This window comes from Pristiophorus japonicus, chromosome 10, assembly GCF_044704955.1.
Source record: "Pristiophorus japonicus isolate sPriJap1 chromosome 10, sPriJap1.hap1, whole genome shotgun sequence".
NCBI classification, from domain to species: Eukaryota; Metazoa; Chordata; class Chondrichthyes; family Pristiophoridae; genus Pristiophorus; species Pristiophorus japonicus.
The window spans coordinates 142,977,524-143,001,389 of record NC_091986.1 but is presented as its reverse complement, the minus strand read 5'-3'; the positions used below and the strand labels follow the sequence as shown (position 1 = coordinate 143,001,389).

The 23,866-nt window shown below is 47.5% G+C and overlaps 1 protein-coding gene across 3 annotated transcripts in view; it reads right to left on the bottom strand.

Moving 5' to 3' along the window:
- Positions 1-23,866, bottom strand: part of dync2h1 (dynein cytoplasmic 2 heavy chain 1) — a 994,370-nt gene that overhangs the window by 98,794 nt on the left and 871,710 nt on the right. For all 3 annotated transcript variants that reach the window (XM_070892150.1, XM_070892151.1, XM_070892152.1), the window contains exon 84: positions 1,467-1,583. In XM_070892150.1, coding sequence (XP_070748251.1) covers positions 1,467-1,583 — 117 coding nt within the window. The remainder of the gene's footprint in view (positions 1-1,466; positions 1,584-23,866) is intronic.

The window sequence follows — 23,866 nt, the reverse complement described above, 5'->3', positions numbered from 1 at the left end:
TGAGGAAGGACATTCTTGCTATTGAGGGAGTGCAGCGAAGGTTCACCAGACTGATTCCCGGGATGGCAGGACAGACATATGAGGAGAGACTGGATCGACTGGACCTGTATTCAATGGAGTTTAGAAGAATGAGAGGGGATCTCATAGAAACATATAAAATACTGACGGGACTGGACAGGTTAGATGCAGGAAGAATGTTCCCGATGTTGGGGAAGTCCAGAACCAAGGGACAAAGTCTAAGGATAAGGGGTAAGCCATTTAGGACCGAGATGAGGAGAAACTTCTTCACTCAGAGAGTTGTTAACCTGTGGAATTCCCTGCCGCAGAGAGTTGTTGATGCCAGTTTGTTAGATATATTCAAGAGGGTGTTAGATATGGCCCTTACGGCTAAAGGGATCAAGGGGTATGGAGAGAAAACAGGAAAGGGGTACTGAGGTGATGATCAGCCATGATCTTATTGAATGGTGGTGCAGGCTCGAAAGGCCGAATGGACTACTCCTGCACCTATTTTCTATGTTTCTATGTTTCTATGAGAATTTTGAAATCGAAGCATTGCTTAACTGGAAGCCAATGTGGTTCAGTGAGCACAGGGGTGATGGGTGAATGGGACTTGGTGCGAGTTAGGACATGGGCAGCCGAGTTTTGGATGACAAACTTATGTCGGGTAGAACGTAGGAGGCCAGCCAGGAGTGCAGTGGAATAGTCAAGCAAGAAAGGCATGGATGAAGGTTTCAGCAGTGGATGAGCTGAGGCAAAGGTTGGAGATGGCGATGTTACAGAGGTGGATATAGGTGGATATGTGGTCAGATGCTCATTTCAGGGTCAAATATGACACTAAGGTTGCAAGCAGTGTGGTTCAGCCTCAGACTGATGTTAGGGAAAGGATGGAATCAATGGCGAGGGAACGGAGTTTGTGGCGGGGACTGAAAACAATGGCTTTGATCTTCCCAATATTTAATTGCTATCAGTTGTTATTTGTGATATATTCACAGAGCACAGCACACACAGCTTCCTAACATGGCAGGCAGCTCTCTCAGAAGTCTCCGGAAATCTGCCTGGTCTGTTTATTATTAACCCTGCACTTGCAGTACACAATATGTCCACATCCACAGTGCGGAGCTACAAACATTACAAGCTAACAGACATTACATTATTCTGGCCATCAAGTCTTGCTATGCTACATCACATGTTAGGAAGGGGAGGAGTGTAATAGTTCTGTACCTATTACATTAAAATAAACTTATTGGACGTTGGTTGCAAATAAACACCATTGAGAATTAGAACAATTACATGTGGCAAATGTCAAATTCACGAGGCTAGAATTTACTTCCACGGGATTCTTCAGACACTGCTGTAATGTTGTTTTTAAGCAATTTATGCCATTTCTCTGGGGGTTCTGCTGATCTCTGGCTGTAAAACCCCTGAGGAAATTCCAGGCAATGTTTTTCATTTGGACAGCACCTTACCTGATTAAGTTTTTTCCAAAGGTTGAGGATAGGAGACAACTCATTCGACCAAATCTCTCTGTCAAACTTGCAGCCGGCTGTCATTGACCTGCTTAGAATCCGGAGCTGGGAAATCACCTGGGAGGGAGAAATTAGAGACCAAAAATAATCAACTGTGAGTAGGTACATCCACTGACAGGCGAAATACAGAGAAAGACTCTGTTGGTTTACATTTCTCCTGTCATGACAGTTCATATGAATTTGCTCAAATTGCTAAAATTGCTCAACCATTATACCAGATTTCTTGCAATTTTAGGCACGTGTCCATCAGAACAACCACAAACTCTGCCAGGACCAAGATGCAGTAGGTCCCTGAATCCTGGAATCTTCTGTAGCTTTGTGGAGACGGGTACTCTGGCTGCACCAAACAAGGCCACTACCGCAGAGAGGGTGGGGTCAAAGATAGCAACTTCCTGCTCTGGGAATTCCCATGTCCTCGATCTTAAAGGACCAGGCATACATATGGAGATTATTAGGCTAAATGAAAAGAGGCATTACAGTCTCTTGCTGGGAGGAAGTGGGCCCCACTGGATGAGGATTGGGGGAAGCAAGAAAAGGAAGGGTAGGAAAGGGTGTAATTTGAGATCATGAGATGAACCTCAAAAGAATCCAAAGGTTTTAAAAAATATATATGTTTACAAAAGGGGGTGCTTGCCAAATGTTTTCCCAGGGAGGAGACCCGGCACCTGTCTCATCCACTACAGAAACTGGGGTCGGACTGTCCAACCTGTGGGACAAGGCGGGTTTCCAAGATGCGGCCCTAGGTTCCTGTCAGCTGTATAAAGGTTATATGTCCTTGCTCTACTCCACATAAGTATCAGGATCATGACCCCTGCAAATTCAGGGCCATTTATTTCAAAGCTTAAAATGTAGGTAGTTCTGTTGAGTTAGTAGATATGTATTATATATATATTAAGATATATATATTTAAACCCTTTCCAAATGGAAATTTGCACAGCTCATGGATCAAAGAGTCCTTAAGACTTCAACTCTAAAATCACAATTTAGAATTATGCAGCTAAAATGCAAATTTCCATCAATGCTCTCTCATAGGACTTATTTAGTCATTTAAAAATGTAGTTTGGTCTTTATTGAATTTTTTGAATTCCCAGCTGATAACTAATGATTCCTGTTTAATTTTGTTCTGAATAAATTATTGCTGTTTTGATTTGTCTGAATATGATGCTATTATAAAGACACTAGAACACAATAAAATAAATTCAGGAAACAGATAACCAATAGCAGCATTTAAATAGACAGTGCCTATTTCAAAATAGTTATAAGTAGAGATGATGCCAATCACATCTACTTATTCTTTTATATAAATATCTAAATGAGAAAAGGGCTATTTTCCAAAAGCATCGTTTTGTGTCTATTGCCTAGTAATCAAAATGGCAGATATCTGACAAAAATACTGTATTTTTGTTCATAGTTTATAGGCCTTCTCTGAAAGCGGTACTTCTTCAAGAAAGTATTAACTGTTAAATGGGGCTTCTGCCAATGGAAAATTGACTGTTTATCAGGGTATGCATATCATTACAGAGACACCTTCAAAGCCTCCCTGATAAAGTGCAACATCCCCACTGACACTTGGGAGTCCCTGGCAAAAGATCGCCCTAAGTGGAGGAAGTGCATCCGGGAGGGCGCTGAGCACCTCGAGTCTCATCGCCGAGAGCATGCAGAAATCATGCGCAGGTAGCGGAAAGAGCGTGCGGCAAACCTATCCCACCCACCCTTTCCCTCAATGACTATCTGTCCCACCTATGACAGGGACTGTGGCTCTCGTATTGAATTGTTTAGCCACCTAAGAACTCAGTTTAAGGGCCCAAGTTTCCTCAGGAGTTGCTCCGTTTTTTTTGGAGCAACCAGATTTTTTTGGAGTAACTTAAAAATCACAATTCTCCCCATTTAATTTATTCCAGTGTAAGTGAGTTAGTTCGGTTTTTCTTTAGTTTCGTTTTTTTCCCCAAAAGAGGGCGTTACCAGCCACTTACGCCTGTTTTGGCCATTTAAGCAAGTTTAGCCAGCTAAAAGTTACTCCAAACTAACTTAGGCCAGCGTATGAGGCCACTTGTGTCCGTTCAGAAAATCCTTGCAGTGAATTAAGAAATCAGCGCAGGTAGCCTCCAAATGACAGTGTTATGATAAGGAATGCTCGTTTTTTTTTTAAATCCCAAGCAGCGAGACTGGACAGGGTGTAGGTGCTATCAGCCTGATTAAACTGAGCATATTTTTAGTAAAGATAGCTAGATATTAAAGTACAGGAAAATCTTTGAAGATTTTTTTCTACCCTCCCCACCCCACCCCCCCACGCCAGATCAAAACTTTTCCCCGTCTTCACCCCCCCGCCAGATCAAAATTCTTCCCCTCTCCCCACCCCCCCCCCGCCCGATCAAAACTCTTTCCCACCCATCAACCTGTCTCTTGTCGTCCTCAGCACGGGAAGGCAGCGACCGGCCTGTGTGGCAGGCCACTTGGCCCGGGATAGGGGCGGCGTGCTTCGGGCCCCTCCCACACAGCCTGCAGCACACACACACAGATTCTGGGGGGGGAGGAGCGACTGTGCATGCGTGCACACTCTAGTGCGCATGTGCAGAGGTCCCGGCACTGTTTTCAGCGCCGGGACCTGGCTCCGCCCTCGAATAGAATTGCCACGCTACGCCACCATGGAGGATAGGCTGGGGAGCGGCCAAACTCGGCCTGAAGTTTTTTGGCGCCCTTGGAGTTCTACAAAAGCGGTGCACCTCTGGTGAGTGCACCAGAAATCTGTACTGGCCAAATTTGTGCTCAATGAGTGGAAGCAAGTCTTCCTCGATTTCGAGGGACTGCCTACAATATGATGATTATTCAGTACAATCTTAGCTTAAATAGCCTTCATTGACCCTCCAAGTGGTCATCAAAAGGGCTTTGTATATATGTTAATTTAGTTGGCCATTCATTGAACAAGTAATTGTGTTAATTGACAAGTGACTGCCAAAGTCGTTTCTTCATCGCAAAGACTGCAGTTCAAGATGCGAGAATTCTGATATTTCAGTTATTTATTATTTTGACCAGCCACAATGAGCTCAAGGGCAAGATCCAAACTTGTAGTCACATTCATCCATCAACCTTGTGCTCGCCAACCTACATTAGCTCCTGGTCCAGCAATGCTTTGTTTTTAAAATTCTCATACTTGTGTTCAAATTCCTCAATGGCCTTGCCTCATTCTGTATCTGTAACTTCCCGCAGCCCTACAAACCTCCGAGAACTCTGCATTCCTTTAATTCTGGCCTCTTGGGCATCCCCAATTTCTTTCACCCTCCATTGGCGACCATGCCTTCAGTTGTCAAGGCCCGAAGCTCTGGAATTCCCTCCCTAAATCTCTCCACCTCTCTCTCCTCCTTTAAGATGCTCCTTAAAACTTACCTCTTTGACCAAGCTTTCGGTCACTTGCCCTAATATTTCCTTAACTGCCTTGCTGTCAAAGTTTGCCTGATTTTCAGTTGTCCGCTATACCTATCTCTGAACTTGGACAACTTGAACTCGTCAATGCTCCGTGCCAACTCCACCCTATCTACGTCAACTTTATCCCACCATGGGACCTCTGACTTTAGCTCTGGACTCCCTTATATTGTCTCCTCTCTATTCTCTGTTACTACCAGGAAATATGTATCCTAATAATTGCTATGTAACTTGAGTTTTTCCCTGTGTCTATTCGCATGCGCATTTTGACTGCCTCTCTGGACCCGAGCCCACCATTTCTATTTCCACTTTTTTCTCACCGCCTTTTCTTCACTCTCTCCCCCTCCTTGACTGCTCTCTTCTATTGCCATGCCTCCTTCCATTTCCCCCTCTCGGGAGAAATCCCTACCCCAAACCTTCATTACTTTTTGACCTTCTTGCTCTCCTGCTGCTGTCCCAGGATTGACTTCATATTAGATAAGCCTGCAGGATCCCTCTGTGTCTTTCTTGGCATCAAGGCATTCGTCATTGCCTCCTTATGAGCAGCAACCCCAACTGTCCCATTCTGCTCTCTTGCCAACTTTCCCGCCCAGTGCACACGCTGGGGGCTAATCTTGTCAATCTCCACCCCGTCCAACTCACCTCTCACCCCTCTGGCAGCAGATCAGCTATCACCACCCCTCTCCACATCTCCCTCCAGAATGTCTATTCACCTGTGAACAAGGCCCTTGCTATCCATGAGCTTATTGTGAATGATTGCATCGACATCATGGCCTTGATGGAAACCTGGTTGAGGGGTGATGACACCTTCCCCCTAATTGCTGCATGCCCGCCTGGCTATACCTTCTACCACTTGCCCTGCCCAGACAGCTGTGGTGGTGGTGTGGCTCTGATCACCAAATCACACCCTGGTTTGTCCCCTTACTCTTCTGACACTTTCTCCTCCATTGAGCATCTCACCTTATTACACCCCTCTCACCTATAAAAACATAAGAAATAGGAGTAGGAGTAGGCCATTTGGCTTCTCAAGCCTGCTCCATTCAATAAGATCATGGCCGATCTGATCCTAGCCTCAAATCCACTTCCCGCCCGCACCCCATAACCCTCGACTCCCTTGTCTTTCAAAAATCTGTATATCTCCACCTTAAATACTCAGCCTCCACAGCTCTCTGAGGTAAATTCCGAAGAGTCACGACCCTCAGAGAAGAAATTCCTCCTCATTTCCGTTTTAAATGGGTTGCCCCTTATTCTAAAACTATGCCCCCTAGCTCTAGATTCGCCCACGAGGTGAAACATCCTCTCTGCATCTACCCTGTCAAGCCCCCTCAGTATCTTACATCCCTGTCTAGCGTAAAAATAAAACAGGGAAGGTGGCTCAACCAGGGCTAACAAGGGAAATTAGGGATATTGTTAAATCCAAAGAAGAGGCATATAAATTAGCTAGAAAAAGCAGCAAACCTGAGGACTGGGAGAAATTTAGAATTCAGCAGAGGAGGACCAAGGGTCTAATAAGGAGGGGGAAAATAGAGTATGAGAGTAAGCTTGCAGGGAACATAAAAACTGACTGCAAAAGCTTCGACAGATATGTGAAGAGAAAAAGATTAGTAAAGACTAATGTAGGTCCCCTGCAGTCAGAATCAGCTGAATTTATAATGGGGAACAAAGAAATGGCAGACCAATTGAACAAATACTTTGGTTCTGTCTTCATGAAGGAAGACACAAATAACCTTCCGGAAATACTAGGGGACTGGGGGTCTAGCGAGAAGGAGGAACTGAGGGAACTGAGGAAAATCCTTATTAGTCAGGAAATGGTGTTAGGGAAATTGTTGGATTTGAAGGCCGATAAATCCCCCAGGGCCTGATAGTCTGCATCCCAGAGTACTTAAGGAAGTGGCCCTAGAAATAGTAGATGCATTGGTGGACTCTGGGTCAGTTCCTATGGATTGGAGGGTAGCTAATGTAACCCCATTTTTTAAAAAAGGAGGGAGAGAAAAAACAGGGAATTATAGACCGGTTAGCCTGACATCGGTAGTGGGGAAAATGTTGGAATCAATTATTAAAGATGAAATAGCAACGCATTTGGAAAGCAGTGACAGGATCGGTCCAAGTCAGCATGGATTTATGAAAGGGAAATCATGCTTGACAAATCTTCTAGAATTTTTTGAGGATGTAACTAGTAGAGTGGATTAGGGAGAACCAGTGAATGTGGTGTATTTGGACTAGCACAAGTCTTTTGACAAGGTTCCACACAAGAGATTCGTGTGCAAAATTAAGGCACGTGGTATTGGGGGTAATGTATTGACGTGGATAAAGAACTGGTTGGCAGACAGGAAGCAAAGAGTAGGAATAAACGGATTCTTTTCAGAATGGCAGGCAGTGACTAGTGGGGTACCGCAAGATTCAGTGCTGGGACCCCAGCTATTTACAATATACATTAATAATTTAGACAAAGGAATTGAATGTAATATCTCCAAGTTTGCAGATGACACTAAGCTGGGTGGCAGTGTGATCTGTGAGGAGGATGCTAAGAGGCTGCAGGGTGACTTGGACAGGTTAGATGAGTGGGCAAATGCATGGCAGATGAAGTATAATGTGGATAAATGTGAGGTTATCCACTTTGGTGGCAAAAACACAAAGGCAGAGTATTATCTGAATGGTGACAGATTAGTAAAAGGGGAGGTGCAACGAGACCTGGGTGTCATGGTACATCAGTCATTGAAAGTAGGCATGCAGGTACAGCAGGCAGTAAAGAAAGCAAATGGCATGTTGGCCTTCATAGCGAGAGGATTTGAGTATAGGAGCAGGGAGGTCTTGTACAGGTTGTACAGGGCCTTGGTAAGACCACACTTTGAGTACTGTGTGCAGTTTTGATCTCCTAATCTGAGGAAGGACATTCTTGCTATTGAGGGAGTGCAGCGAAGGTTCAGCAGACTGATTCCCGGGATGGCAGGACTGAAATATAAAGAAAGACTGGATTGATTAGGCTTATGTTCACTGGAATTTAGAAGAATGAGAGGGGATCTCATGGAAGCATATAAAATTCTGACTGGGATTGGACAAGTTAGATGCAGGAAGAATGTTCCCGATGTTGGGGAAGTCCAGAACCAGGGGTCACAGTCTAAGGATAAGGGGTAAGCCATATAGGACTGAGATGAGGAGAAACTTTTTCACCCAGAGAATTGTGAACCAATGGAATTCTCTACCACAGAAAGTTGTTGAGTCCAGGTCGTTGGATATATTCAAAAGGGAGTTAGACATAGCCCTTACGGCTAAAGGGATAGGGATCAGGGCGTATGGAGAGAAGGCAGGAGTGGGATACTGAAGTTGCATGATCAGCCATGATCTATTGAATGGTGCTGCAGCTCAAAGGGCCAAATGGCCTGCTCCTGCACCTATTTTCTATGTTTTCTATGTTATATGTTTCAATAAGATCACCTCTTATTCTTCTAAACTCCAATGAGTATAGGCTCAATCTGCTCAACCTTTCTTCATATGACAACCCCTTCATCACAGGAATCAACCTCGTGAACCTTCTCTGAACTGCCTCCAGTGCAAGTATATCCTTCCTTAAATAAGGAGACCACAACTGTATGCAGTACTCCAAGTGTGGTCTTACCAATGCCCTGTACAGTTGTAGCAGGACTTCTCTGCTTTTATACCCTTGCAATAAAGGCCAATGTTCCATGTGCCTTCCTAATTACTTGCTGTACCTGCATGCTAACTTTTCATGTACAAGGACCCCCAGATCCCTCTGTACCACCGCATTTTGTAATCTCTCCCTATTTAAATAATAATTAGCTTTTTTTAATTTTTCCTCACATTTTCCCACATTATACTCCATCTGCCAAATTTTTGCCCACTCACTTAGCCTATATATATCACATTGAAGATTCTTTGCGTCCTCCTCAAAACTTACTTTCCCACCTATCTTTGTATCACCAGCCAATTTGACTACATTACGCTCGGTCCCTTCATCCAAGTCACTAATATAAATTGTAAATAGTTGAGGCCCCAGCACTGATCCCTGTGACAACCCAATAGTTACTGTTTGCCAACCTGAAAATGATCCATTTATCCCAACTCTCTGCTTTCTGTTAGTTAGCCAATCCTCTATCCATGTTAATATATTACCCCCAACACTGTGAGCTCTTATCTTGTGCAGCAACCTTTTATGTGGCACCTTATCGAATGCCTTCTGGAAATCCAAGTACACGCCAACTACTGGTTCCCCTTTATTCACCCTGCTCGTTACATCCTCAATGAACTCCAGCAAATTTGTCAAACATGATTTCCCTTTCATAAAACCATGCTGACTCTGCTTGACTGCATTTTGATTTTCTAAATGTCCTGCTACTACTTCCTTATTGATGGACTCCAGCATTTTCCCAATGACAGATGTTAAGCTAACTGGTCTATTGTTTCCTGCTTTCTGCCTCCCTCCTTTCTTAAATAGAGGTGTTACATTTGCAGTTTTACAGTCCGCTGGGACCTCTCCAGAATCTAGGGAATTTTGGTAGATTACAACCAATGCATCTACTATCTCTGCAGGCACCTCTTTTAAGACCCTCGGATGCAGTCGATCAGGTCCAGGGGACTTGTCCACCTTTAGTCCCATTAGTTTACCTAGTACTTTTTCTCTAGTGATAGTTTTAAGTTCCCCCCTCCCCAATAACCCCTTGATTATCAATTATTGGGATGCTTTTAGTGTCTTCTACCATGAAGACCGACACAAAATATTTGTTCAAAGTCTCCACCATTTCTTTGTTTTCCAATATTAATTCCCCAGTCTCTCACGGACCAACATTTACTTTAGCTACTCGCTTCCTTTTTATATACCTCTCACTTACAATTCTCATTTTCTACTGCCCATCCAAGTACCATAAAAAAATTTTCACCAAAATATCTACACTTCTTTCCTCTCTCAGCCTCTGCACAGAGTGACTTCACATCCTCGGTGATTTCAACCTCCATTTCAATTCATCATGCTCTCGCTCCTCTGAGTTCATTGCCCTCCTAACCTCTCTTAATCTCTCCCTCCATGTAAACTCCCCAACCTATATTCACGGCCATCCCCTTGCCATCTCACGTGGCCTCGCTACTCTCATTGTGTCAATCACTTCCTTGTATCGCTCTCCAACCACATTCCCCATGCCCCTTCCAACCCTACTTCCTTTTGTATCCGCACCTGGAAAAAACTCACTTAAGACTGCACTTTCACGATCACAACTGTGCAGCCGCCTTTGGCCCGCTATTCGCCATGACATTTCTGCAGCTCAACAGCACCCTTACCACTATCTTTGAGGCCCTCGTTCCCATTAAAACCATTACTCGCTCTCACCCTGGCTTTTCCCCCTGGTATGGCCCTCATCTCGGCTCCCTTAAGTCCAAGGGATGCAGACTTCAACAGATATGGTGGACAATTGGTTTAGCCATTCACTCCAAGATCTGGCTGTACCACATAAAACACTCATCTCATCTGTGAAAATTTCTCATGAATATCCCCATCCTCAATGATGGCAGAGTAAAGCATGCAAGAGCAAAGACAAGTCTGAACCATTTGCAACTAGCTTCAACCAGAAGTGCGGAGTGGATGATCCATATCGGCCTCTTCCTGAGGTGCCCACCATCACAGAAGCCAGTCTTCAGCCAATTCGATTCACTCCACGTGAAATCAAGAAGCGGCTGAGCGCATTGGATTCAGTAAAGGCTATGGGTCCTGACAACATTCCAGCTGTCATGCTGCAGACGTGCTCCAGAACTAGCCGCGCCTCTAGCCAAGCTCTTCCAGTACAGCTACAACACTAGCATCTACCCGACAATTTGGAAAACTGCCCAGTTATGTCCTGTCCACAAAAATCAGGACAAGTCCAATCCAGCCAATTACCACCCCATCAGTCTATTCTCAATCATCAGCAAAGTGATGGAAGATGTCGTCAACAGTGCTATAAAGTGGCACTTACTCACCAATAACCTGCTCACCGATACTCAATTTGGGTTCTGCCACGACCACTCGGCTCCAGACCTCATTACAGCCTTGGTCCAAACATGGGCAAAAGAGCTGAATTCCAGAGGTGAGGCAAGAGTGACTGCCCTTGACATCAAGGCAGCATTTGACGAAGTGTGGCATAAAGGAGCCCTAGTAAAATTGAAGGCAATGGGAATCAGGGGGAAAGTTCTCCACTGGCTAGAGTCATACCTAGTACAAAGGAAGATGGTTGTGGCTGTTGGAGGTCAATCATCCCAGCCCCAGGACATCGCTGCAGGAGTTTCTCGGGGCAATGTCCTAGGCCTAACCATCTTCAGCTGCTCAATCAATGACATTCCTCCATCATAAGATCAGAAGTGGGGATGTTCGCTGATGATTGCACAGTGTTCAGTTCCATTTGCAACTCGTCAGATGATCTAGCAGTCCATGCTCACATGCAGCAAGACCTGGACGACATTCAGGCTTGGGCTGGTAAGCGGCAAGTAACGTTCGCGCCACAAAAGTGCCAGGCCATGACCATCTCCAACAAGTGAGAGTCTAAACACTTCCGCTTAATATTCAACGGCATTACCATCGCTGAATCCCTCACGACCAACATCCTGGGGGGGTCAGCATTGACCAGAAACTTAACTGGACCAGCCACATAAATACTGTGGCAAAATAAGTGGGTCAGAGGTTGGGTATTCTGCGGGGAGCGTCTCACCTCCTGACTCCCCAAAGTCTTTCCACCATCTACAAGGCACAAGTCAGAAATGTGATGGAATACTCTCCAGTTGCCTTGATGAGTGCAGCTTCAACAACACTCAAGAAGCTCGACACCATCCAGGACAAAGCAGCTCGCTTGATTGGCATCCCATCTGCCACCTTAAACATTCACTCCCTCCACCACCGGCGCACCATGGTTGCTTTGTGTAGCATCTACAAGATGCACTGCAGTAACGCGCCACAGATTTCGGCAGCACCTCCCAAACTCGCGACCTCTACCACCTAAAAGGACAAGGGCAGCAGACACATGGGAGCACCATCACCTGCATGTACCCCTCCAAGTTACGCGCCGTTCTGACTTGGAAGTATATCGCTGTTCCTTCATCGTCAGTGGGTCAAAGTCCTGGAACTCCATCCCTAACAGCACTGTGGGAGTACCTTCACCACAAGGACTGCAGTAGTTCAAGACCATGGCTCATCACCACCTTCTCAAGGGCAATTAATGGCCTTGCCAGTGACGCCCTCATCCCGGAACGAATGAAAAAATCATGCTGATAATTATGTACCGCCGAACATGTATATAATCTCAGCACTTGAGGACTGTAGCTAGCTAACATGCAATGGCAGTTATGTTGCTACTTCATTGCCTGCAGGTTACTATAGACTAGAAAGTCTTGCATTTTACATAGCGCCTTTCACGACCTCAGGATGTCACATGAAGTACTTTTTGAAGTGTAGTTACTGTTGTAATGTAGGAAACATGGCAGCCAATTTTGCACACAGCAAAGTCCCACAAACAGCAATGTGACAATGACCAGATGATCTGTTTTTAGTGATATTGGTTGAGGTATATATATTGGCCAGGTAAATGGGGAGAACTGCCCTGCATTGTTTCAAAATAGTGCCGTAGGATCTTTGACGTCCACTTGAGAGGGCAGATGGGATCTCATTTTTTAAAAAGTGCAATATGTTTAAATATCGGGGGGTAGAAATTCACCTCCGCCCGAAACACGGTGCACCTACCGCTTTTTGCCAATTATTACGGCCGCAATGGATGATGCGGCCAGTGGAGCGAATTTCAAGATTTTTGCTGAATAGGAGCGGGGGCGGTATTGGTGGTGGGAATCGGCAGTTTGCAGCGGTGTGGGTGCGGAGTGGCCGATTGGGTTGCAAAATTTTGTTGGTGCTGATTTGCTGCTAACGAGCCAGCTTCTCCCTGGCTTTCTTAAAGGGCAGGGTTTGCAGCTAGGCCCTGAACAGGGAATCAGTTTGAATCGAGGGCATGGCTAATCCAGCAGAAACAATGAGGGCCAGCAGATTTACAGACACGAACTGGAGACCCTCATCGAGGCGGTGGAGGGAAGGAGGTGTGTTCTCTAGCCTGACACAGGCAGACAGACTCGCGCTAATCTTCAATAATGTCTGGAGCTGAAGCCAGGGAGAGAGTACTGATGCGAGTGTGAGCCAAAGCCATTATGACAGCTTTGAGGGCACTGGTAGCCAAAGCCAGGGAGAGACCGCTGATGAGAGTGGGAGATAAAGCCAGGACGAGAGCCTTGAGGGCACTGGCAGCCATAGCCATGAGAACACCCAAGAGGCCATTGGGAGCTCAAGCCACGATGACACCCGAGGGGAAACTCCATATGTTGGCACCATGATGGATGAGGCCAAGGAAGAGGGGGACACTGCTGGCAGTACTGCCTCACTGCTTCCTACACTCACACGCGTCAGCTCAGATACTGAGAGTATGTGGTCAGGTCAGTTAGACGTAGCAGAGGGGTCTGCAATGGGTGATGCACCGGGGCCTAGCGTGCTGCAGAATGATGAAGGATAAAGGCAATCTCGGGTGCCATCTTTCCAGGAGGCGACGTCACACGCAAGTTCTGCTGAAGAGGACTCAGATGAGCCCATCGATGTTGGGGCTTATGAAAGAAGTATAAGAACATAAGAAATAAGAACAGGAGTAGGCCATACAGCCCATCGAGCTTGCTCTGCCATTCAATAAGATCATGGCTGATCTGATCATGGACTCAGCTCCACTTCGCTCGTGATAACCCCTTATCGTTTAAGAAACTTGTCATGTATGTAACCTTCATGTAACTGTAACCTTCATGTAACAACACTGCATACTATATACACCTAAGAAATGCACACCTTGACCACAGGGGGTGAACTTGTGGGAGACACTCCTACAACAGACTCTAGATGTTCTTAGAGTTGGGATCTTTCTCTATCACTCGAGGATTAGATAACACTTTCTCCTGTGAATATGGATTCAGGTATAAAAGGGGAAGCTCCACCCACCTTCATCACTTCTTGGTCTTGTGAATAAAGGTTAGGTCACCGAGTGACTTTGTCTGCAGAATGTGCCTCGTGTGAATTTAAGGTAGTGTGTAAGGACACAACATTTGGCGACGAGAAACGGGAATCAACGAGTCACGAGAATGGCCACCGGTCGCACAGAGGAACGGTACTGTGTTGGTGAGGACTGGGACGATTTCGTTGAGAGGCTCGAGCAGAGCTTTGTCACGAAGGACTGGCTGGGAGAGGCAGCGACTGACAAGCGAAGGGCGCATCTACTGACCAGCTGTGGACTAAGATGTACGCGCTGATGAAAGACCTGCTCGCACCCGAGAAGCAGGCAGACAAAACCTTGGAGGAACTCAGCAAACTGATTGGTGAGCACCTCAAACCGGCGAGCAGTATACACATGGCCTGACACCGATTCTATACACACCGACGTCGGGAAGGACAGAGCATACCTTTGTTGCGGACCTTCGGCGCTTGGCCAGCCTCTAAGTTCACAGACGCCTGCAGGGGGGAGATGTTATGGGATTTTTTCATTGAGGGCATTGGGCATGCCGGGATTTTCAGAAAGCTAATTGAGACCAAGGACTTGACCTTGGAAGCGGCGGCGTTGATGGCTCAGACCTTCATGGCGGGGGAGGAGGAAACCAAGATAATATACGCACGCAACTCTGCTCCCAACGTGGCGATGGAGCAGGGAGTTAACATTGTAAACGCGACTCAGAACCTCGCAGGCAGGCAAGGGCAATTCGACACCACTCGGGCAGTAACAGACTCTAGAGTGGGTCATCAACAGAGACAATGGCAGGTTGAACGGACATTTACACCAACACAAGGGACAATACGTCCCGGGATGGGGCCATTGATACCCACTAACAGAGTGCTCAAGAGTAATCAAAGAGACAATCAGAGAGGAATGCCTGGTAACAGCCCTTTTGTTCACAACAATCTCAGCTCATGCTGGAGGTGCAGGGGCAGACATGCTGCAAAAACCTGCAGGTTCCAACAATTCATCTGTAGAAATTGTAACTTCAGTGGACATTTAGCCAGAATGTGCAGGAAGCCCGCAGCGAGGCTAATTTATGAGGCAGATGAACCATAAGAGGGGTCTGCAAGGCAGGGTGATTGATGCTTGGGACACAGCAACGGACGCTGAAGTTCAACGGGTTCAGGTGGCAAACATCCACAGCTCATATACAAAAACGCCACCGATGATGATGAAAGTCCTATTAAACGGCATCTTGGTACGCATGAAGCTTGACACAGGGGCCAGCCAGTCACTTATGAGTGTCCAACAATTCGAGAAACTATGGCCACTCAGAGCTAGCAGACCCAAACTAGAACGCATTGACACGCAATTACGGACGTACACCAAAGAGATCATCCCAGTGCTAGGCAGTGCAATGTTGGTGATCACACATAATGGATCAGAGAACCGGCCACTCTGGATTGACCCGGGAAATGGTCCTGCGCTTTTGGGGAGGAGCTGGCTAGCCGAGATGAACTGGAAATGGGGGGATGTGCACGCCATTTCATCTGTGGAGCGAAGTTCGTGCTCACAGGTCCTATAGAAATTTGAGTCACTATTTCAACCTGTTGTTGGGACTTTCAAAGGTACCAAAGTAGTGATACGCATCACGCCGGACGCCACACCAGTGCACCATAAAGCCAGAGCTGTGCCGTATGTGATGCGGGAGAAAACTGAGAGTGAGTTGGACAGGTTGCTGAGAGAGGGCATAATTTCGCCCATTGAATTCAGCAACTGGGCAAGCCCCATCGTCCCTGTCCAAAAAACGGTTGGCTCGGTCAGGATCTGTGGCGATTGCAAGGCCACTATCAACAGAGTGTCACTACAAGACCAATACCCGCTTCCGAGAGTGGAGGATCTTTTTGCCACGCTGGCAGGCGGCAAGCTGTTCACCAAGTTGGACCTCACTTCTGCCTACATGACCCAGGAACTGGCCGAAGAATCCAAGCTACTGACCAACATCACCACGCACAAGGGCCTGTTTGTCCTCAACAGGTGTCCGTTTGGCATTCATTCAGCAGCCGCAATCTTTCAAAGGAACATGGAAAGCCTGCTCAAATCCATCCCTGGAACAATCGTATTTCAGGTCGACATCCTTATCACGGATCGAGACACCGAGGAACATCTCCACAACCTGGAGGAGGTGCTACGCCGACTGGACCGGGTAGGCCTGCGACTAAAGAAGTCCAAGTGTGTGTTTTTGGCCCCAGAGGTCGAGTTTTTGAGCAGGAGGGTTGCCGCAGACAGGATCCGGCCTACCGAATCCAAAACGGAGGCGATTCGTCGTGCGTCCAGGTCCGGCAACACATCGGAGTTGCGTTCATTTCTGGGACTCTTGAACTATTTTGGGAACTTTCTGCCTAACTTAAGCACATTGTTGGAGCCGCTACGCGTGCTCCTGCGTAAGGGCTGCGATTGGTTTTGGGGGGGCTGTCAGGAACAGGCATTCAATCGGGCGCGGAACCTACTTTGTTCTAATAAGCTATTGACCCTGTACAACCCCTGTAAGAAATTGGTTTTGACATGTGATGGATCATCCTGTGGGATTGGGTGCGTGTTGCAGCAGAGTAATGATGAGGGCCAACTCCAACCTGTGGCTTATGCCTCCAGGTCGCTCTCCCAAGCAGAAAGGGGATATGGGATGCTTGAAAAGGAAGCACTCGCATGTGTCTACGGGGTGAAAAAGATGCACCAGTACCTTTTTGGCAGGAGGTTCGAGTTAGAAACGGACCACAAGCCGTTAACATCCCCGTTGTCAGACAGCAAAGCTATCAATGCCAATGCGTCAGCTCGCATACAGCGATGGGCTCTCACGCTGGCTGTGTATAACTACACCATACGGCACTGGCCAGGTACAGAAAATTGCGCTGACGTGCTCAGCAGGCTTCTACTGGCCACCACTGAGGGGGCAGCGGAGCAAAGCGCTGAGATAGTCATGGCTGTCGATGCTTTTGACAGCGCAGGCTCCACCATCACAGCCCGCCAGATCAAAATCTGGACCAACAAAGATCCCCTTCTGTCCTTGATTAAGAAACGTGTCCTGACTGGGGATTGGGCGCCCGCACACGGAGTATGCCCTGAGGAGGTCAGACCGTTTCACAGACGGATGGATGAGATCTCCATCCAAGCCGACTGCCTACTATGGGGCAGCCGGGTAGTCATGCCCCAGAATGGAAGGGAAGCATTCATCAGGAAACTCCACAGTGAGCACCCAGGCATCGTGCTAATGAAGGCCATTGCCCGGTCACATGTATGGTGGACTAGAATTGACTCAGATCTGGAACACTGTGTTCGCAGGTGCATGACGTGTGCCCAGCTGGGCAATGCCCCCAGGGAGGCTCCACTCAGCCCGTGGCCCTGGCCCACCAGGCCATGGTCACGTATTCACATAGACTACGCGGGCCGGTTCATGAGAAAAATGTTCATTATTGTTGATGCGTACTCGAAATGGATCGAGTGCATCATATTGAATTCGTGCACGATATCCACCACCGTGGAGAGTCTGCGTGTGGTCTTTGCGACCCATGGCTTGCCAGACATCCTGGTTAGTGACAACAGCCCGTGTTTCATTAGCTATGAATTCCGGGAGTTCATGTCGGGTAATGGCATCAAACATGTCAGGACAGCACCGTTGAAGCCAGCTTCCAATGGCCAGGCGGAACGTGCGGTCCAAATCATAAAACAAGGCATGCTACAGATTCAAGGACCCTCCCTTCAATGCCGCCTGTCGCGCCTCCTGCTGGCCTACACGTCCCGACCGCACTCGCTCACTAGAGTCCCGCCCGCGGAACAACTCATGAAACGTACACTTAAAACTCGGCTGTCCCTCATTCATCCAGTCCTGTCAGACATTGTTGAGGACAAGCGCCAGTCCCAAAATGAGTGCCACGACCGTAACTCAAAGAGGAGATGTATAGAAATCGATGACCATGTATTTGTTCTTAATCACACTTTGGGGCCCAAGTGGCTTGAGGATATGTAATTGGAAAAGAGAGGAATAGGGTCATAGTGGTCAGACTTAACAATGGACAGATATGCTGCAAGCATCTGGACCAAGTAAAAAAAAGGTTCAGCATGTACACTGAGGAACCTGAGGAAGATCATGAGATGCTGCCCACACCACCGCCAGTGAATGAGCAACAAGAACTTTCAGCAGCATGTACAGTCCCTGCGGCCAGTCCGGACAGGCCGGAATCACCACAGAGGACAGAGACGCATGCCAAGGCTCAACAACCAGAGCCCCAACTGCGGCGCTCCACGAGAGAGCGTCGACCGCACGAAAGACTTAATCTTTGACCCCATAAGACATGGGGGGGAGGTGATGTCATGTATGTAACCTTCATGTAACTGTAACCTTCATGTAACAACACTGCATACTATATACACCTAAGAAATGCACACCTTGACCACAGGGGGTGAACTTGTGGGAGACACTCCTAGCCTGGTCTTTCAGGTATAAAAGGGGACGCTCCACCCACCTTCATCACTTCTTGGTCCTGTGAATAAAGGGTAGGTCACAGAGTGACTTTGTCTGCAGAATGTGCCTCATGTGAACTTATAGTAGTGTGTAAGGACACAACAAAACTGTCTACTTCTGTCTTAAATTTATTCAATGTCCCAGCTTCCACAGCTCTCTGAGGCAGTGAATTCTACAGATTTACAACCCTCAGAGAAGAAATTTCTCCTCATCTCTGTTTTAAATGGGCGGCCCCTTATTCTAAGATCATGCCCTCTAGTTCTAGTCTCCCCATCAGTGGAAACATCCTCTCTGTATCCACCTTGTCAAGCCCCCTCATAATCTTATACATTTCGATAAGATCACCTCTCATTCTTCTGAATTCCAATGAGTAGAGGCCCAACCTACTCAACCTTTCCCCATAAGTCAACCTTACCTCATCCCCGGAATCAACCTAGTGAATCTTCTCTGAACTGTCTCCAAAGCAAGTATATCCTTTCGTAAATATGGAAACTGATGCATTCATGATAAAGGATGAAACTGAGTACTGTGTATAATGAGCAAGTGTGACGTTAGCTCCTTTAATGATACTCCAGAGTGCAGGTACCACGTGGGTGGCCTGCTTATATACCGTGCTCCCAAGGGATGCTGGGGTCCCTTGGGACTCCAACAGGTAGGCCCTCTGGTGGTAGTGTAATACAGGTTGCAAGGAGTTAAATACATAACATCACTCCCCTGTAAAGTCAATAGTACACTTATTTACAAGGTGAGACGGTCTGGGGCTTTTCGCTCCCTTGTCAATTGTCCCGGTACAAATGCGGGTGTGGGTGAGTTGGTTAGTTCTTCACTGGGCTGCTGGGCAGCCGGCCCTGCCGGGCTGCTGGAGATGGTGAGTTCGGCTTCGTGGTCAACCATGATGTCAGTTGCCACTTGTGTGTGTGTTGGAGGGTCAAAGTTGGTGGTGTATTCTTCAGGTTGTTCGTAGCTGTTGGTGAACCGCAATTTGATTTGGTCCAAAAGTTTTCTGCATGTTAGTCCATTGGCCAATTTGACCTGAAACACCTTACTCCCCTCTTTGGCTATGACTGTGCCAGAGAGCCATTTGGGACAATGTCCATAATTGAGTACAAACACAAGGTCCTTGACCTCAATATCGCATGACAAATTTGCGCAGTCATGGTACACACTTTGTTGATGCCGCCTGCCCTCCACGTGATCATAGAGATCAGGGTGGACAAGAGAGAGCCTTGTTTTGAGCGGCCATTTCATGAGCTCAGCTGGGGGAACCACAGTGAGTGAGTGGGGTCTGGTGCAGTAGCTAAGCAGCACTCGGGATAGCCAGGTCTGCAGGGAGCCTTCTGACATGCGTTTCAAGCTTTGGTTAATCGTCTGAACTGCCCGTTCTGCCTGGCCATTGGATGCAGGCTTGAACAGGGCAGATGTGACGTGCTTGATCCCATTGCGGTTCATGAATTCCTTGAATTCAGTACTGGTGAAGCACGGCCCATTGTCGCTGACTAGGACATCAGGCAGGCCGTGTGTGGCAAACATGGCTCGTAGGCTTTCAATAGTGGCCGTGGACGTACTTACAGACATTATTGCACATTCAATCCATTTTGAGTAAGCATCCACGACAAGAACATTTTGCCTAGAAATGGACCCGCATAGTCCATGTGGATCCTCGACCAAGGTTTGGAGGGCCACGACCACAAACATAGCGGTGCCTCTCTGGGTGCATTGCTCAGCTGAGAGCAAGTGTTGCACTGGCGCACGCATGACTCTAAATCTGAGTCGATGCCGGGCCACCACACGTGGGATCTGGCTATGGCTTTCATCATTACAATGCCTGGGTGGGTGCTGTGCAGTTCACAAATGAATGTATCTCCGCCTTTCTTGGGCAAGACTCCGCGATTGCCCCACAACAGACAGGGACATTTCGCCTTTGCCCCTGTGGAACAGCTTAATTGCCTCCTACATCTCCGCTGGGATGCTGGACCAGCTCCCATGGAGGACACAGCTTTTTACCAAGGACAGTAAAGGATCCTGGCTGGTCCAGGTCCTGATCTGGTGGGTCGTAACGGGGGACTTTTCGTTTTCGAATGCATCCATTACCATGAGCAAGTCCGCAGGCTGTGCCATTTCCACCCTGGTGGTCGGCAATGGTAGCCGACTGAGAGCATCAGCGCAGTTCTCTGTGCCCGGTCTGTGGCGGATTACATAGTTGTATGCCGACAGTGTGAGCACCCATCTTTGGATGCAGGCAGATGCATTGGTGTTAATCTCTTTGCTCTCAGAGAACAGCGATACGAGCGGCTTGTGGTCAGTTTCAAGCTCAAACTTGAGGCCAAGTAAGTACTGGTGCATTTTCTTTACCCCGTAAACGCACGCCAGAGCATCTTTTTCAATCATGCTGTAGGCCCTTTCAGCCTTGGACAAACTACTGGACACATAAGCGACCGGTTGCAAAATACCCAATTCGTTAGCCTGTTGTAGCACACATCCGACCCCGTATGACGACGCATCACAAGCTAGCACTAATCTTTTACACGAGTTATACAGAGCAGGCAGTTTGTTAGAACACAACAGATTCCTGGCTTTCTTAAAGGCAGCCTCTTGTGAATTCCTCCATACCCAGTCGTCTCCCTTGCGCAGTAGAGCATGCAAGGGTTCTAGCAGGGTGCTTAACTCAGGTAGGAAATTACCGAAATAGTTAAGGAGTCCCAGGAACGACCGTAGCTCCATCACGTTCTGTGGTCTCGGCGCATTCGTGATGGCCTCCATCTTGGTGTCGGTGGGTCTGATGCCGTCTGCTGCGATTCTTCTTCCCAAGAACTCAACCTCCTGCACCAGGAAAACTCACTGAGCGTTTCAACCTGAGTACCATGCGATCGAACCGACTCAGAACCTCTTCCAGATTCTTCAAGTGCTCAATGGTGTCCCGACCTGTAACCAGTATGTCGTCCTGGAAAACCACGGTGCGAGGAACCGACTTTAGCAGGTTCTCCATGTTCCGTTGGAAGATTGCCGCGGACGACCGAATCCCGAACGGGCATCTGTTATAGATGAACAGACCTTTGTGCGTGTTGATGCAGGTCAGGCCTTTCGAAGACTCCTCCAGCTCCTGCGTCATGTAGACTGAGGTCAGGTCCAGCTTGATGAACGTCTTCCCTCCAGCCAGGGTCGCAAATAGGTTGTCTGCCTTGTGTAGCGGGTACTGGTCTTGCAGCGAAAAACGGTTATTCGTTACTTTATAGTCCCCACAAATTCTGACCGTGCCGTCCTCTTTGAGTACCTGAACAATCGGACTAGCCCACTTGTTGAATTCCACCGGCGCGATGATGCCTTCTCGCTGCAGCCTGTCCAACTCATTTTCCACTTTCTCACGCATCATGTATGGTACCGCCCGTGCTTTGTGGTGGATGGGTCCCATACCGGGAACCAAATGGATCTGCAGTTTACCACCCCTCCCCCCGAGAAGGTTCCAATGCCTGGCTCGAACGACGATGGAAACCTGCTTAGAACCTGGGCATATGAGGCACCATCGACAGATGAAAGCGCTCGGATATCGTCTCAGTTCCAGCGGATTTTTCCCAGCCAGCTTCAGCCAAACAATGTGGGGCCATCCCCTGGCACAATCCACAGTGGGAGTTCGTGTGCTGCTCACATAGGAGACTTTGACTTCTGCACTGCCAATTACAGGGATTAGTTCCTTGGTGTAAGTCCTTAGTTTGGTGTGAATGGGGCTGAGCCTTGTTGCCCCACAGCCTGCCGAAGGCCTTTTAACTCATTATGGACTGACTCGCACCCGTGTCCAGTTCCATAGATACTGGAATTCCGTTCAGTTCAGCTTTCAACATTATTGGTGGACATTTTGTGGTGAATGTGTACACTTCTGCCTCCTCGGTACGAGTCTCCAGTTTGGCCTGATCCACAGTGGATCTATCTTCCTCTGCAATGTGGTGGTTTGCAGGATTTGCAGCTTGCCTGCACATTTGCTGGAGGTGTCCCATTGTTCTGCAACCGTTGCACGCCTAGTGCTTGAAACGGCATTGATGGGCCCGATGATCACCTCCACAGCGCCAACAAGGTGTTAACTGCCTCGCATTAACGATTGATGGCGGCCTCTGTGTCATCTGAGGTCGAGCAGCAGCAGCCGGCGTGTACGTTCTGCCATGTATATTCCTGCTCGAAAACGACGTTACTTTGGGCACAGTACTGGCCGAAACTTCTTTACTCTGCAAAATCTGTTTGGTGTTGTAGCTGGTGGACATAAATGCCTGGGCTATCGTTATGGCTTTACTTAGATTCGGAGTTTCAACGGTCAACAATTTGTGAAGGATTGTCTCATGGCCAATGCCCAGTACAAAAAAGTCTCAACGCATTTGTTCTAGGAATCCCTCAAACTCGCAATGTCCTGCGAGGTGCCTTATTTCGGTGACATAGCTCGCCACATCCTGGCCCTCCGACCGCTGACACGTGTAGAACCGATATCTCGCCATCAAAATGCTTTCCTTAGGACTTAGGTGCTCCCGGACCGGCGTACACAATACTTCATAAGAGTTAGCTGTTGGTTTTGTCGGAGCTAGGAGATTCTTCATGAGGCCATAGGTTGTTGCCTCACAGACAGTTAGGAGGATCGCCCTTCATTTGGCAGCGTTCTCGTCCCCTTCCAGCTCATTGGCCATGAATTATTGGTTGAGTCTCTCCACGAAGGCCTCCCAATCATCCCCTTCTGAGAATTTCTCCAGGATACCAACTGTTCTTTGCATTTCCGTACAGTTGTTTGTTACCTGGTCGCCAATTGATGCGTCATGATAAAGGATGAAACTGAGTACTGTGTACAATGAGCAAGTGTGACCTTAGCTCCTTTAATGAGACTCCAGAGTGCAGATACCTCGTGGGTGGCTTGCTTAAATACTGTGCTCCCAAGGGATGCTGGGATCCCTTGGGACTCCAACAGGTAGGCCCTCTGGTGGTAGTGTAATACAGGTTGCAAAGGGGTAAAATACATAACAGAAACCAAAACTGCACGTAGTATTCCAGGTGTGGCCTCACCAAGACCTTATATAGCTGTAGCAAAACTTCCCTGCTTTTATACTCCATCTCCTTTGCAATAAAGGCCAAGATACAATTGGCCTTCCTGATCACTTGCTGTACCTGTATACTATCCTTTTGTCTTTCATGCACAAGTACCCCCAGGTCCCGCTGTACTGCAGCACTTTGCAATCTTGCTCCATTTAAATAATAACTTGCTCTTTGATTTTTTTCCTGCCAAATTTTTGCCCACTCACTTAGCCTGTCTATGTCCTTTTCCAGACTTTTTTGTGTCCTCCTCACACATTGCTTTTCCACCCATCTTTGTATCGTCAGCAAATTTGGCTACATTACACTCAGTCCCTTCTTCCAAATCATTAATATAGATTGTAAATAGTTGGGGT